Genomic DNA, 16,885 nt, shown 5'->3' on the forward strand with positions numbered 1-16,885 from the left:
AAATAAATAAAGTTAGAAAGGGAAAAGTAATAGCGACATTTAAATAAGAGATCGAAGCCATGTGTATATTTTCTCTGTCTAACTGTGAAAGATTTGTGCCAAGATTCTCCGGGCATCACTTTATGGAAAAATTAATATCAAAACAAACGTTAACAGCTTGGCTTTGCTTTCTGTCTGTTCGGCGGATTGGTGATAGCTATCACATTCAACCACACACACTCTCTCTCTCTCTCTCTCTCGTATGGTTTCCCCATGGAAATCCATCTTCATTTTTCTAATCTCTCTTTATTTCTCGTTTTTTTTTCTTTTTGTTTTTGTTTTTATTAGTTGATGGACTCATGGACATGATTGCTGATACCTGTCTAGTTCATGTCCGCACTGCAACATTCATATCAAAATATTAAAGAGAACCAATATTGAAGAGGAAATATGTATAAATCTTTAGTGTTTTTGAGACACAAGTGGACCCAAATATACCATCATAGATTTGGAACGGGATTTTAAGAGGATGCAGAGCACAGCTTTAATATTGAGCTTAGCAATAAGACAATATACCATTTGAAAGAGCCTAGAGAGATGTCTGTCAGCTCTGTGATATCGAGTTCTTCGACCTCTCCATGTAAGTTGAATTATATATTATAATATAATTATAGAATCATGTCTTAGATTCGAAATATACTTTGATTTCTATAGTTTGGATTAAAAAAATAATGCCCAACCTAAAAATCATATCTAACTTTATATTAAGAGAAATATTATCCATGTTTTTGCCTATTCATAAGTCCTAGGTTAGTTTTAGTAATTCGGTTCTTTGATTTATTTTACTAGTGATTTTAGTATTATTTATAATATTTGAAATATTATTTGATTTTTATAGTTGGGATAAAAAATAATAATGTTGAACCAAAAAACATATCTAACTTTATATAGAGATAAATAGTGTCCATGTCTTTTTTGGCCTTTTTATCAGTCCCACACCACAGAGATAGTTTAGTTTTACTAATTCAATTCTTTATGAAATGATTTGGATATTATTGGTAATATTTGATATCTAATTTATTATTAAAATATTATTTATTTTAAATATATAATTTATTATAATTTTGTTTATCAATTTTATAATCTAAAATATATTTTAATATATTATTTATTATTTAATCAATTTTACCTTAATATTCTCATATAATAAGAGATGTAGATGTAGATGTATACCTGAGTTCGAATAACAAGTAATGCTTGAGGAACAGTTATAGATGTCGGATGATGGACCCATGAATATCAAATGGTGATGGCTTTGTCAGATAAAAGTATCCATAAATCTTATAAAACAATAAACTTTGCAAAATTCGGTGTGCCCACTTAGCATTTTGTTTCTAGCAATGGACTACAAGAATTTTTGTTTTTCTTATCATATCGTATCCGACTCAAAGAATATATATTATGCTACCTACATGATTTATGATTATCTCTTTATGGTACTTCTTGTCCATCTAAGTCTCTGCAAACTATTATGCCAAACAAAATTTACCCTAGGATTCCATCTAAGTCTATAGTCTTTGAAACAAAATTATGTAGAAAAGAATGTAAAACTTGGACACAAATGTTATATGAAAAACGAGAAAGCAAATCGTTTAGGAGCTTAGGTGGATTCCATCCTGGAGGAATTGCTAGCTTTTGCATAATTTACTCTTTGTTGTGGGTTTTGGGAAGAACGAATTGTCTGGTATGTAGAAAAAGAAAGTGGTATCCTAGTTTATATTTTGGCGAATAGGGTGACGGGGTTGCCGCCTAGTGCTAACCACAATCCAGGCACTTAGTTTTCCCTTTATTCCTCCTGTAGATATGGACTAAAATCTTTCAAAACTAAGAGCTAGATGCTCGGGTAAACCGTTTTGCAGAATGTGAGCTTTGTACAGGCTAGATTTCAACGGGAAAAAGGAAAACACTGAACACAGGGCCTTGATTAACAGCTAAATACACAATTTCCCATGTAGATTTCCTCTCTGCAATATATATATTCTGGCCGGCAAGCTTGTCAATTGAATTTGCATGCAAAAAATGAATGTGAAGAACTGCATGCACTGATGCTGCAGTCCAGTGTAAACGTTAGTATGTGAATCTTTCAATTTTAATAGTGTCAGCCTTGAGCAAATCTAGTTATTAATTAGTCTGCACTTAAAAGTTGACAAGACAGATTCACTCCTAATCTAGATTATACGTATATTATCAAAATTTGAGAAAGAGAAGAGAAGAAAGCAAAAGTAACTAGAGCCCATTAATTTGTCTTGTATATCTCGATGGCAGCTGCAGCTGCAAATATAAATGTGAAAGTAAAAGTTTCATTAGTAGATGGGTATCTAGTCTAAAAATATTTACTTGGGAGATAATGACGATGACATAACTAGAGATGCTCCTGTCAAATCCTGACCTATCACCGCCCTATTAACTTATCTTTGCAGACACTTTGGAGCTACCGCTCGATTTTGAAGGAATTTTTAAACAGTATATTTAATTAAGCATTAATTTGTTTAGGTCAAACTAGGCCCTAAATGAACTGCCGACGCATATTTAAAGAGGAAAAAAAATCCATTCACCCCTTTAATTTTTTGAGGTAACGCTCAAAAGAACGACTATTCTTCACCCGAATTATAATTGTTACCTCTAAAGTCCAAAAAATAACAAATTCTCACCTTTCATGCTAATCATCTTACACTACAAAAGTCAAAAGGGTATTTAGGTATTTGTATTTAATTTTAAATATTTTAATAAAGATTTTAAGAACCTTTTTTAATTCTTCCTAGGATGCCACCCCCTACTACCCAATTCTTGTCTTCGGAACTACAGAGATAAATAATTTTTCGCTATGACTTCTTATCTCGTTGGAAAAAGTGAAAGAAAATAACAAACGCTAAACTATATATTAACCAGCGGCTTATCTACAATCGAACACAAACTCATGTTGGCGATGCCATGGTCAAGTAAAAGGACAACCCAACATATAAAGAAAACAATAAACTTTAACTTCAACAAAATCGGATTGGTTCATGGACAAAATAAAAGAATTTACACAATAATAGAATCAAATGCTTAAACATAAACTTAAAAGAAACTTTCAGTAGTCACAGGAAAAGGAAAACACTAAATTAGCAACACTTATTTCATGGAAAGAAGATGACAAATAAACTTTTATGGAAACGAAAGTGCACATAATGTAATTTAATATAAATTTGTGGAATATTAAAATCAACCTCTTGTCATTGCAAGTTGAATTTGTAGATAAATATAATCAAAACATCCTTTGAATGTAAGATCTTTCAAGCGATTCGAATTCGCAATAAAATGGTATATGTATGTATGTATGTATAAAATTTGTTCAACCCAGAGAGTTCTAAATGAAAACTTAAATACATCCTGCCATGAATAAGCCGTTTGTCATCAAATTTAGAAAGTATTGTGCTTGTTTGGGAAACAAATGGAGCAATAGTGAAACAGGAGATAAGGAATGGGGATAAACAAGGTTTGGGTATATGAAGTGGATGAGAAAGGACAATTTAAAAGGTAGGCTAATCTAGCTTTCTTTATTGATGGATATGCATGATCTGCATGCTTACGCTTCTTTGTCACTTAATATTCCCCTATTCTTAGTCCTATCTGTCTCCTTTTTTCCAGCTGGGTTGAGATTAACCCATCACGTCTTTTCACAAAAGCACAACACAGCATAGAGTGGACCGGATGTACTTCACAATTAATTCATTTTTTTAATGGGTAAAGCAGGTTGGCCATTACTGGATTTATGTTCTACCTTTCCCTTCAGAATTGTAAAAACTCCGGATCCAGTTCAATTGACAGGCTTAATGCTAATTAGACCCACTTCCAAATTGAACGAGGTGTACTTAGAAATATAGGTGATTACAGTTAGCATCCTCTGAGCCCACTTCACGTCGGCCCAAGTTCAACGAAAACCTTTCTCTTTACATAATTCGATAAACCCTAATGACCGAAACCCTCTTTTCTCTGGAATCCTCGCCGTCCCTGTTAAGCCTTTACCAAAAATGTCCCTTCTCCGTAGACTTCCCAAGGGATTTCTTTATCCCCAAACTGTCCTCACCACTCGCTTTTACACCACCCAAAGCCCCAGCCCCGACACTTTCCCAGACGTTCCCACTGTCGCTTACTACGACGAACAGGTTAACAAAGCTGGCCAAGAACGAGACCTAGAGACTTTACGACACCTTCTCAACAAGCGCGTGAGAGACAGTTGCTTTAACAGCTCCAACACGTTCAAGTTCATAACCAACACTGAAAGCTCGTTGTCACTACTAGACGATCTGACTAAAACACTTGCTCGTCTCGATAACGGATTTCCTCGCAAGACTGCATTCGATTCGCTCATCGCACGTCTCTGTAAACTGAAAAGGGTCGACGAGGCGTTGCGCGTGGTGGACATCATGGCGTCGGGGGATTTTGGTTTGAACGCGTGTACTTTTCACCCGATACTGAGCGCGTTGACTAGGGGGAAGATGATGGAGAAAGCGTTGCGTGTGGTAGAGTTAATGAGAGAGATTAAAGTCTTCCCCGATGTAACGGCGCACAATTACTTGTTGACTGCTTACTGTTTTAAGGGAGATCTAACGGCTGCAAGTGAAGTTTTGAAAAAGATCGAGGAAGAGGGACTAAGTCCTGATGCACGTACGTATGATGCACTGGTGTTAGGCGCGTGTGCAGCGGGAAAGTTGGATGGTGCGTTTGTGTTGCTAAGGAGGATGGTGGACGATGGACAGTCAGGTCAGTACTCTACCTACTCTAATATTGTTGGCGCGTTGTTGAGGCTGGGCTATTATACGCAGGCGGTGAAGTTCGTGATGGTTTGCGGAAATAGAGATGTAAAATTGGACACAGAGAATTATGGATGTCTGGCTAGTAAGCTTATTAACTTGGATAAAAAGGACGAGGCAATGGTAATTTTGAAGGAGATGAATAGAAGGGATTTATCTATGGGCCATAAGCTGAGAAATTTTTATGAAATGAACGGTAGTTGAATAATTTACTTTTTACAGCAATTAAAATTAATCTTACTATGGTAATTTATTCTGTTTTTTTGCATGTAATTTCTATTTTTACCGTTCACAATTCACATCCGACGAAACGACACGAACCAAGTTAGTCCAAAAACACATAGCCTAAAGTCATTTTTGTCTAACCTCGTTACGGTTGCTGACGTCACCGGTGGTAACAATGCACGGCCATCTCTTCTACTCACAGTGCCACTTCCCACTTGTCCGCTTCACGCCGAATTCGATTCTCTCTGTCGTACAACCTTATCCTGCACGTCCGGTGCATTTTAGCCCCGCAGCCCCTTCTCCAACAAAACAAATTTACCACCACCAACGCCCGACACCATCATAATCATCGACAAAGCATGGAACTGCGTGGGTCCCAAATCAACCGTCGAGCCCACGCGTCTCCTGGCGGAGGGCGCGAAGACTGTTGGTCCGAAGGCGCGACCGAGACGCTAATCAAGGCGTGGGGAGACCGTTACGTCGAACTTAACCGCGGAAATCTCCGTCAGAAGGACTGGAAAGAAGTAGCCGATTCCGTTAACGCCCGTCAGGACGGCGTCAAGCCTAAGAAAACAGACATCCAGTGCAAGAACCGGATCGATACGTTGAAAAAGAAGTACAAAATCGAGAAAGCTAAACCTCCGCCGTCAAAATGGCCGTTTTATTACCGTCTCGATTCACTGATCGGTACTGACGCCTTAAAAAAATCCACGACCACCGTCACTTTGAGAGTTAAACCCAAGCCGAACGCATACACGATTGGGAGGTCAAAGTCAACGGAGAAGGATTTATCGTCGAACGGCGATGATGAGGAGGATGATGATGTGATGGTGGTGAAAAAGGTGCATCGGATGGAGGATGTAGATTTATCAGATGCAGCGGCATGTAGGGAATTGGCGAGGGCAATACTGAAATTTGGGGAAATTTATGAGAAAATTGAGAGTGAAAAACAAAAGCAAATGATGGAGTTGGAGATGGAGAGAATGAAGTTTATAAAAGATATTGAGTGTGAAAGAATGAATATGTTCATGGTGTCTCAATTGGAGATCCAGAAATTGAAGCAACAGAATCGCCCTCCTACCTCATCAGGTTAATTTTACATCTACATTTTATAAGAAACGAAAATTTTTAATATTTCTCAGTTGTGCAGTGTTTAGTTTAGAATTATTAAATAAAATTTGGTGCTTGATTCTTAGCTTTAGAAGTTGTTTTCTAATGGGATCCTCTGAGAGATGGTAGCTTCTGGGATTTGTATTTACCAATAAAGGAGTGAAAAGGAGTTGAAACTAAGTTAACACAATAAAATTACGTGCACAAATGCTAACTACAAACTTATATAAAAACGATCATATATAAGATTAGATAATTTTAAATTAAAAATAAAACATAACTCAACGATATGATGATATGTTGTGCATATAGTGCTACTCGAGTTCATATTGGTGCAAAAGCGTTGCACCTGGGTTGAGTTGAGCCACTGCTCAGCTGGTTGAAATGCTTGGAAGCAAATATGGCTGAGCTGGTGTAATTTTAGAGTGGCTTGTTTTCTACCTTAGTTGCTGGAAATGCTTTAATATGGTGTGTTTATCCTAGGATTTGTAATTGTTAAGTATTAGTAACTGGTGCGAGGAAGTTATTGAGTAGCTCTAAATAAGATCAGGTTTCACTTGCCTACGATCTAATACTTGAAATCGTTTGCCCTGTTGTGATGCACTTGCCTCAAAATGAATTGACATATGTCATCAGTTATTGTATAATACTTGAGGGTTTCTATCTGATTTGAGTAGATGGAGGCAGCCGGGCAGGCATCAAGTATTGAAATACTGCTGAATTTCTTGTTTGTCTCTAGTGCAGAGACGCATATGAATTAAATTTTGGATCAACTTTCTGGCGTTATGCTCTAGTCTTCTCTTGCTCTATCACTGCTGCTTAAGGCCCTCTTATCGTGTCTTATGAAGTTGGAATTTCGGCCTAAACTTGAGATTACCACCTGATTAAGGCTTGACAACTATTCTGTTAATTTGCATATCTCTACAGGGAAGAAAAGTCGTGGCTGAAAATATTGATCACGTGAAGACTACATGTCAGAAGAGAATTGCCATCTAACAACCCATCTCTGTGAAGTTGCCCTTCTGGCATCTGTCCATCTAACAACCGCAGTTTCTAGTTTGAAGCTTTTGGAGGTCGGTTGGCTGGTGTAGTTTCCTTGTTTGTAATGTTCCTGTACATGAATAGTTCTGATACAGATTTATATGTATATATTTTTTCTGTAGGGTAATCGATGTATTATTACCTTGTTAGCTCTCTGTTTTTACGGCGCATTGGTATAAATAATATCTTATTATTAAAATTAAAAAATTATCTTAAAATATAGTATTTAAAAAATTAATAAATATAAATTATTACTATATTTAATAAAATTTGATAAAAATAAATAAATAAAAATAATTTTTATATTTAATTAAAAATAATACAAAAATATTAATATATTATTTTATTTAAATATTTTTAAATATAATTACTATTATAAAATATTTTTTATATTAATTAAAAATAAATATATATTTTTAAAAAAATTAATAAATAATAACATAATCAAAATTATATTAATAATATTTAAATATTTAAGATAAAGTAAATAATAAAATATTATTTTGATAATAAAAAATTATTAAAATATTTTATTTTTGACAAATTAAATAAAATAATTTTATTAATAAAAGATAAATTATCTTAATAATTTTTATATATGTCCTACCAAAGCTTAATTAAAAGTTGCTTCTTTCAAAGGATATATAGGTAATGATTTCACGAGTCATCTATTTGCATGATGGTTACGGGGGAAATGGAGAATAATGGTTTTCCTCCTATTAACTGCATATTCCTTTGGCATTTGCCGACTTTAAATTTAATGAAATTCAGAGCATCTACTCTTTATTCAGTTTTATCTTCACTGCACATTCACTGTAGCCGACCCATCCCTTGTAATTCCTCTTAAAGTTAAAACCCTTTTGAAACTTCAAAAAAAGTTTTATGGCTTCTGTCACTTCACCGATTGAAAATTAAATGCAACGGGAACAAATGAAAATTACTAATCATGATTCACGTTTAAAGGAATTTGTCAAAGCTTTGGAACAACTGCACGTGATCTCTTGCCAGGTTTGTACGGTAAAAAGAGTACCTGAAAATCAACCCATCAGTGTTGTTTCTTTAAGTGAACACCGTAAAGTTGATCAATTTGATAGAATTTATGCTGGATTCTCCTCTACATCACAATTATTTGGAGAATTCTATACATGGAAAGATTATTATAAATCAAAAGAGACAGAAAAAAACATATATAAGAGAGGAAAATCTGATTATATATATGGGATTTGGCTTTGATCATACATATTTCCAACCCCATTGAGTTCCAAGGAATTCTGAGCCATCATTCCGCCATAACCATCGAACTTAGTGAAATTCGGAAGCATGGAGGAAAATGGATCATTATTCTGAAAGGTACAAGAAGAAGAAGCAGCAGCCTCCGTATAGCGGGCGAGGCGGGCTCTTGCAATGGCCAAATCTTGCTGAAGCTGAATCATCCTTGTTTGCAGCGACGCTATGGCGCCAATGCAACCATAAACAGGGTCTCTGAGTCTTGCCTCAGCCTCATATGCAAGTGAATTGGCCGTATCCTCTCGTTGCTCTTCAGGTACCTCTATCAGGATCTTGCTCACATTACTTGCACCAAACACCTTGTGAACTTTCGCAAATTTTTTGGGCTCATCGGATCGAAAATAAGGAGCAAAAATACAAGTGGTCGTGCATTTTCTTTTCAGTAACTTGCAGGCTGCACAAGATGAACTTGACCGTGGCTCATGCGCCCTCATGGCTTTATTCATGGCACATCACCCAATTTCCTATTGCCCCGTCTCCTGATTGTCTTTAATATAAATAGACGAGTGGAAGTGGATAAGCTTATTGGTTGGGTCGAAGGTTCGAGTCCATTATGGGCCATGTTTTGAAGCTTTCTCAGAGTGAGAGAGAGGACTTCTGACTTCTGATAATAATACATGCTGCAAAAATTTTCAGAGTAAAATATCTGTAAGCGAATGGGTAAAAAATCTATGCCCAATCAGCTAAGAATGCGGGGATCAGGCTGCCACGTGCTTGGTTTGGTATTCATGAAAAAAAAAAAGGGAAATGGACAATTTCTCACCCTAATTTTGTTGTAATAACAATATATATCTAGATAAAAAAATAATATTCCCTCAAGTTTTAATACATTAGGATATACTAATAAATTTTTTATCAGTATTAAAGGATAAATTTATTATTTTATCAGTAATATTAAAATAATTAAAATTATATCTCATTTTTCCCCTTAAATTAAGTTTTAAAAAATTTACCTTTTTCTCCTGAAATTTAGCCACTTTCTTTGACAAATAGCCGACCAACGATAAAGGAATAAAACAAAGTCATCCAGAGGACGACCTTTGAATGATGACCATCATCCAAGAATAGTGATCGTCATCTAGATTTGGACGATGTTTTTTGTCCAGCAATCAACCGCATCGATCGTTGATGGTCAAAGGGAGAAGTGAAGATAAAATTAGAGATTTGGGAGAGGAAAAGTCACTTTTCAAAATTCAGGTATGAGAGTTAAATGTTAATTTTTAAAACTTAAGGGGGAAAAGATAAAATTATGTATCTTTTAATATTATTATTAAATAATAGTTTTACTTTTGTATTTAACAGTAGTTTAAAAATGAGTTGGTGTTTGAGTTTTTTATTTGTTATGGGTGTATTTTTTAGATTGAACTAAAACTTGGATAGGAAATAGTCCTTTGCCCTACAAAAAATCACAAAAATGAATTATTTAAAAAATTAAAATTATTACAGTATTAGGTAAAAATTTATAATTATAAATAATGATTGTATTTAATTAAATATAATAAAAGAATATAAAAATATTATTTTTCTTAAATATCTTTAAATAATAATTATTTTTAAATATTATTATATTAATTATAAATAACGGTATTTTTATTTGAAAAAATAAATAATTAAAGATAGAATTGTAACAAAACAAGATTATTTGATAATTTTTAATACTTAAAATAGATATGATATTCAGTTTTTATATTATTTGTCATATCATTATCTATAATAAAATATTATTAATTTTTTTTACTATTTGATAACTAAATAAAATAATATTAATAATATAAACAAATTATCAAAATAATATTTTATTTTTGTAACTAAGCGTGGTCTAATATTCTTATTTTATATCGCCAAAAGAGGTTGAAATTTATTACATATGGCTTCAGTCTCATAGATGCATTTTAGGATAGTAATTGAATGAAATCTCGTATAGATCTAAACCCAAACTTTATGATTTTTAATTACATAATTATATCATGTCCAAATTGATTGATGTTGTATTATTTAGGTTAATCTATTAAGAGACAATTTGAAAAAGAATGTAGTGATTATTTAGTTAGTGAGTTAATTACTATTCATTCTCATCCGAGATTTGGTGAAATAAAAAAAAGTAAATGACCTTATACCTTTAATTGTTTTACTTTTGAGAAGTTACTATATTACTTTTGATCATGATTGTTAGTAATTTGGTTGGGTTCAGTTGTTTAAATCACATCATAAATATATCATCCAATTAGATCATACCAATCAATCATACGATTTTACCAGAGCCAACAATCGTAATCATCAAAATCTCACATTTTTAGGTGTGTGTTTAATAAAATATGTGATCTTGTTATAACGGTTATATCTAGTGTAATTTTGATTTATCACACATTTTTTATATGATTAGATAATTTGTGCCAATAATTTTTTTTAATCATTTTGTTAACTTTTGAAAAAAGAACCAACGCTTACACCCTCCTATTGTTAGGTCTTTTAATAACAAAATTGAGTTTTGGGTGATTGTGTATAGTTTAGAAATTAGTGGATGGGAGCTTGTTATTATGCTAAACCTAAGGGGTGAAATAGTAATTCACTCTTTAGATGGCTTATATAAAGATTGACACAAACATTGGTACCTATTTTGTGGTCAAACTTCCCATTGCTAAAATTTACAGACGAAATTATACGCCTAAGGATGTGACTAGCAATTATACCATAGCTACTTGCATAAGCGTTTTGTAGCGATTAGTCATATCATTTTCATACAATACAATTTAACATGCGAACAAAAAGTATAAGAGAAAAATAAGATTTGACAATATCAACCTAATCCCACTATCTTATCAATTGGTCAAGTTGAGTGTTCAAATTTACAAGATTGCATTACATTTCGATCACGCGATAATAAATCACAACATCATTATCTTCCATTTTAAAGAAATGATGATTTTTATCTTTTATTTTAGATGTTTATTGAAATCTATGTATATCTATCATATAATTTTTTTTACTTATAAAAAAATGATTATTCACAGACAATAATGATTAGAGAATTTTTAGGTAACCCTTTATATCATTGACAATCAATTTATCAAAACTATAAATTCTTAAATAATATATCAAACCTGATTAAAAATATTTTGTTTTATTGCCTCGTTAGTTTTTCTCGTTCAAGATTACATCCCTAAATATGTGAATGTCTCTCTTGTGCACAAACTTTTGTATTAACTTCATGAAAAGATTAGTAATATACTCAGAAAAATAGAATGAAATTTCTAAAATCACAAATGGAAAATATATATATATATATATCACAAAATATTGGATTTGAATTTAAAAAAAAAAAAAGGCAGAAAAATGTCACTTCAAAAGGGGGGTGAAGTTGAAGATGACATAATGCCCCCTGAGGAGAGCCCACTTGATTAATGCGTGTCGTTTTCTCCACCCCATAAAAGAAAGCCAGGCTTCAACTGTGTAACACGTGCCGTCAATCCCTGAAGTTGAATGGACCGTGTATTAGACGCGCTGAAAACATGTTTATAGAGGGAAGGGAATATGGGCCGGGCCGGAGAAGTATGATTGGATTTGGAAGTGATCACGTTTCCACTTTGTTTCGTGTGTGTGATGGAAGTACACAGTGAGTATAGCTGCTAGCTTGTCCTCCTCCACCCACATTATTTTGCACTTTGATTAAAGCTACCGGCACGTTTCGATATCTGACTCGTCGGGGCCAACCTGAGATATAGGGAGTAGGCGTGGGCATCCCAATGGGCCTTCAATTTGTTTAAATTCAGTGAGGGTTTAGAATAAGGATTTTTATTATATAAATTTATTTATATAAATTAATATGATAATTTATAATTAAATAATATAATTATTTATTCTTTATTATAAAATCATCAAATTAAATTTATTAAAATTGAGTAAGGTCTTAGATTAATACAATCAATTGTTGTCCAATTTGGATGGAATTTTTTATTATTAACAAAATTTTATTTTAAATATTATATTATTTTTTAATTTAAAATTATTTAATAATATAATAATATATATTAAATATATACATATTTATATATTTAAAATAAATAACATTAATATTTACATTTCTATTTATGGGTTTCTAAATTTTCAGAATTCGTGGCAATTGGCAAAGCATGTGAAGGGGCCGTCAATCAAGGTAGAATTAATTGTCTTGTCATGTGAAGGTCTCACCATAATCTTTGAGCTGGATTTAGTGGGGAGATCAATTTGGATGGCTCATCAATTGAGGTTTTGAACAGTCCTTTTCAAATTCCAATGCCATGTCTCAGAAACATCGCCAAAGTAGAAAGTTTCATGTGATTTCATCATGCTACTTGGATTATTTGAGGCCACCCTAGAATTTACCCAGAGAGAGAGAGGAAAGATAAGCAAATTTGATTTGGTCTTCCTGCGTTTTGTGCATAAAATAACTACTGTTTGTGTCGTTTGTATTGTCTTCTTGTACTCTTGCTCAACATATTGATCTTTATTCTACTGCAGATTTTGAAGTTCAATAATGCACATAATCCATCTGAGAACTTACAAAAGCCCAGATAGCCAAGTCAAACAAAAGGCCATTGAGGCTCAGGGAGTTGTTATGTTGCCCAACATCTGGACCATTGAATCTAATTCAATGGTCCAGCAAAATTTCAGCAGCATTATTTGACTATTTGATTATAGAAAATCAAATATCATTGAATTGAATTGCAATGCACTCCAGAGCAGAGTTCACTCCAGCTAGGTAACATTGTAGTCTTGGAAAATCAAACTTTATATATAGTGTATCCTAAGATATATTTTTTAAAAATTAAAATAATAAAAAATTTTAATTAATACGTAATTATGTTACAAAATATTATTAATATTATTAAAAATTTAAATTTTTTTTATATATAAAAAATATATCCATCTGTATTAATAATATTTAATTATATAATATATATTTATATATTTAAAAAAAATATTTATAATATATCTAAGTACCAATGCCTTATGATCTTGATTTAGCCCACAAATGAAATGATTTGCTGAGGTCAACCCTTCTTGATTTTCATACAAGCAATGCTTAACATGTCAAATCTAAGAATGTTTGAGATCGGAATCTAGAGAAAGAGCTGAACAAAATGTCTTAGTCAAGCAATATAAAAAAAATCTACAAATCACAAGATCATGTTTATAATTTTACAAGGTAACGTACATGCTGAAAAATATAGAATTAAAATTTGTTAGATTTGAATAATTAGTCTTTCACTCATAATTTTTTTTAATAATAATTTTTAATAAATAAATCTATATTATATAAATTTAAAAGAGGAGACCTATCTAATATATGTAATAAGTTAATAAATTTTTTATCAGTTGTTTAATAAACCTTATATCTAAATCATAATATATAAATGTATTAAACTTATTTTTATTAATCATTTAAAATTATTTATAAATTATTATTAGATTATTTAATTATTTAATTTTATTAAACTAAAATTATAATTACTATTTATAAAAATTTTTAACATTGAAATTTGTTAAAATTTGATGTGCTCTTTGAAGATCATAAGGACTAAAATGCAATGTTCAGAAATTTGCACTACCGTGTACTTGGAGGAAAAGTCAAAGTTGCCAACTCAGAAATTTGTTATAAATATACTGTAATGAGACGTTCTAACTCTCTATGGACATTATATTTACTGAAAGAGGTGGAATTCAACAGTTTGACAAGACTCATTCAATATTTAAACTGAATATAAAATTGGCGGGGAATAAACTAGCCCACCAAGGCTGGAAATTCCTCCAAATGGCGGCATTCCCAGAAGTTCTTCTCCTCTCCTACCACCTTTGCTGTTGTCTTTTACGTTAACTGTACAAACAGAAACAGCCAAATCCATGCAGCTTTTAAAATTATTTCTTCTTTTGGGTAAACCCTGTTTAAAATAATGCAAAGAAGGAAAATTTTTGCTCAAGTAATCGGGAACCTAACAAACTTTGATAATAAAAATGAAGAGAAACAGACTTATAAAGTGAGAAATAATGGATGTGTCTCTCCCTCCTTTCATGGCCTCCTCAGGCTTACTGCCAACTAGGCCTTTACTGGAATCTTTGATTCATATATCCGATGAAGTTGCTTCAATGGAAAAGCTTCCCTGCATACAAGTTAGGAATGTTTCAACTATGATAAGGAGGATCAAACTTCTTTCTTCCTTGTTTGAAGAAATTCAAGAAACCAAAAGCCCTCTTCCTCCATCTTGTATACTATGTATCACTGAGCTCTTTTCAGTGATTCGAAGAGCTAAGAGCTTGATTCAAGCGTGCAAGGATGGTAGTTCTCTTTGGGGCCTAATACAGACACGGGTTGTTTCTAATCAGTTTTATGCACTAGTGAAGGAGATGGGAAGAGCACTTGATATTTTACCTCTCAGCTTGCTTAATATAACCATAGACATTAGAGAGCAAGTTGAGCTTCTTCACAGGCAAGCAAAGAGGGTAGAGTTGTTTCTCGATGCTAAAGAGCTTCAAAGACGAGAGGATCTTCTGCAAGTGATGGCCTCTAATAATGAGAAGAACAGCAAAAACAAGGGCTTTGTTGATATTGACAAATTGAACGAAGTTTTAAGCAGCATTGGCTTGAGCAGTCCATCGGATTATGAAGAAGAAATATCAAAACTTGAGGCAGAAGCACAAAAGCAGGCAGGGACTGGGGGACTAATTGTGGTCTCCAACATAAACAATCTCATTTCCCTTGTTTCATATTCAAAATCAATGATTTCGAATAGTGAAGAAAATGAAAATATCAAAGAAGACATCAAGCAGCGCTCTGCTTTGAGTACAGAATTTGATCAATCCTTGACCTCTCAATCACTGATTCATATTCCTGACGAATTCCGTTGTCCAATATCACTTGACTTGATGAGAGATCCAGTGATTGTAGCATCTGGGCATACATATGATCGGAATTCGATTTCTCAATGGATAAATTCCGGGCATCACACTTGTCCAAAAAGTGGGCAAAGGCTAATTCACATGGCTCTCATACCCAATTATGCACTAAGGAGTCTTGTTCATCAATGGTGCCAAGAGAATAATATTCCCTTAATAGAATGTGCATCCTCATCTTCCTCAGAGTTGGAGAGAAGCCACAGCAAGAGGAAGTTTGAGAATGCTGTTGATCACATTTCTGCCACCAAAGTTGCCATGGATGCTGTCAAAATGACAGCTGAGTTTTTGGTGGGAAAACTAGCAATGGGTTCCCCAGACGTCCAGAGGCAGGCTGCTTATGAGCTGCGGTTACTTGCAAAAACTGGTATGGGCAATAGAAGAATTATCGCCGAGGCAGGAGCTATTCCATTCCTTGTGACACTGTTAAATTCCCATGATCCGAGAATTCAAGAAAATGCAGTCACTGCCTTACTTAACGTCTCGATTTTCGACAACAATAAGATTTTAATAATGGCAGCTGGAGCACTGGACAACATAATAGATGTTCTGGAATCAGGAAAAACCATGGAGGCAAGAGAGAATGCAGCAGCAGCCATCTTTAGCCTGTCAATGATAGATGATTTCAAGGTGTCAATTGGATCACATGCTAAAGCAGTTCCAGCCTTACTTGGGCTCCTGAGAGAAGGCACAACAGCTGGAAAAAAAGATGCTGCAACTGCACTAATCAATCTTGCAGTATACAATCCTAACAAGGCAAGCATTGTTGCCGCGGGGGTAGTTCCACTGCTCATTGACCTGTTAATGGACGACAAGGCGGGTATAACAGATGATGCCTTGGGGATACTAGCTACACTTCTTGGTTGTTCTCAGGGGCTGCAGGAGATAAGAAAATGCAGAATTTTGGTACCTCTTCTTATTGATCTCTTGAGATTTGGATCTGCCAAAGGGAAGGAGAACTCCATAACTCTCCTGCTGGGACTGTGCAAGGATGGAGGAGAAGAGGTAGCGAGACGTTTGTTAATAAATCCTCGGAGTATCCCTTCTCTCCAAAACTTGGCTGCTGATGGGTCTCTGAAAGCTCGCAGAAAGGCCAATGCACTCCTCAGATTACTCAACCGATGCTGCTCCCAATCTCACAATCCTGTAGGATAACAGTATCAGATAATTCAGATTCCAAAAGTGTATATTTGTGGATTTCTTAAACATCATACAAGTGTTGATTTGCTCTGTAATTGAGACTCAAACGTTACTGCTTCATTAAATAAATTCATACATCCACCTTTTACAATGTCGTTTTGATGTTCACCCTCACACTAAAAGGAAAAATAAAAATAAAAACATCTTCATTAAAGGGAAAAAAATCACTGGATCTCTAACTATGGTTCATAGCATCACTGGTGGCTTTTCCAACTGCACATGCTATTTATCATTACAAAGCAGTAGAGAGAGGCTAATTT

At 33.8% G+C, this 16,885-nt stretch overlaps 4 protein-coding genes across 7 annotated transcripts; 3 read left to right on the forward strand and 1 right to left on the reverse strand.

Annotated features, from left to right (window-relative positions):
• The first annotated feature begins 3,831 nt into the window (after window positions 1–3,831).
• LOC123228034 (pentatricopeptide repeat-containing protein At3g56030, mitochondrial) lies at window positions 3,832–5,084 on the forward strand. Its single transcript, XM_044653223.1, has one exon. It carries the CDS (start codon window positions 4,053–4,055, stop codon window positions 5,037–5,039), a length of 987 nt encoding a protein of 328 aa, XP_044509158.1. The 5' UTR covers window positions 3,832–4,052; the 3' UTR covers window positions 5,040–5,084.
• Window positions 5,085–5,215: 131 nt separating this feature from the next.
• Window positions 5,216–7,360, forward strand: LOC123228036 (trihelix transcription factor ASIL2-like). 4 transcript variants are annotated; one of them, XM_044653224.1, is made up of 2 exons: window positions 5,216–6,149; window positions 6,848–7,360. In XM_044653224.1, the coding sequence occupies exons 1-2, from the start codon at window positions 5,420–5,422 to the stop codon at window positions 6,877–6,879; spliced, it is 762 nt and encodes a 253-aa protein (XP_044509159.1). In that variant the 5' UTR covers window positions 5,216–5,419; the 3' UTR covers window positions 6,880–7,360. The 4 variants fall into 4 exon arrangements, with proteins under 4 accessions (XP_044509159.1, XP_044509162.1, XP_044509161.1 ...); XM_044653227.1 differs by having other exon boundaries at window positions 5,224–6,149; window positions 6,910–7,360; XM_044653226.1 differs by having other exon boundaries at window positions 5,234–6,149; window positions 6,915–7,360.
• A 1,041-nt stretch (window positions 7,361–8,401) lies between these two features.
• LOC123228214 (LOB domain-containing protein 21-like) lies at window positions 8,402–9,170 on the reverse strand. Its single transcript, XM_044653525.1, has one exon. It carries the CDS (start codon window positions 8,942–8,944, stop codon window positions 8,420–8,422), a length of 525 nt encoding a protein of 174 aa, XP_044509460.1. The 5' UTR covers window positions 8,945–9,170; the 3' UTR covers window positions 8,402–8,419.
• A 5,352-nt stretch (window positions 9,171–14,522) lies between these two features.
• On the forward strand, window positions 14,523–16,885 carry LOC123227450 (U-box domain-containing protein 1-like). The gene has a single exon (XM_044652243.1). The coding sequence runs from the start codon at window positions 14,523–14,525 to the stop codon at window positions 16,578–16,580; it is 2,058 nt and encodes a 685-aa protein (XP_044508178.1). The 3' UTR covers window positions 16,581–16,885.

Source organism: Mangifera indica, chromosome 10, assembly GCF_011075055.1.
Source record: "Mangifera indica cultivar Alphonso chromosome 10, CATAS_Mindica_2.1, whole genome shotgun sequence".
Taxonomy (NCBI): Eukaryota; Viridiplantae; Streptophyta; class Magnoliopsida; order Sapindales; family Anacardiaceae; genus Mangifera; species Mangifera indica.

What these genes read in the sequence shown, in the direction of transcription:
- LOC123228034 (XM_044653223.1), top strand. Translation starts at nt 4,053, where the DNA reads ATGTCCCTTCTCCGTAGACTTCCCAAGGGATTTCTTTATCCCCAAACT.
- LOC123228036 (XM_044653224.1), top strand. Translation starts at nt 5,420, where the DNA reads ATGGAACTGCGTGGGTCCCAAATCAACCGTCGAGCCCACGCGTCTCCT. An exon ending in TCGCCCTCCTACCTCATCAG is followed by an intron (nt 6,150 to 6,847) that starts GTTAATTTTACA and finishes TGATTTGAGTAG; the next exon opens with ATGGAGGCAGCCGGGCAGGC.
- LOC123228214 (XM_044653525.1), bottom strand. Translation starts at nt 8,944, where the DNA reads ATGAATAAAGCCATGAGGGCGCATGAGCCACGGTCAAGTTCATCTTGT.
- LOC123227450 (XM_044652243.1), top strand. Translation starts at nt 14,523, where the DNA reads ATGGATGTGTCTCTCCCTCCTTTCATGGCCTCCTCAGGCTTACTGCCA.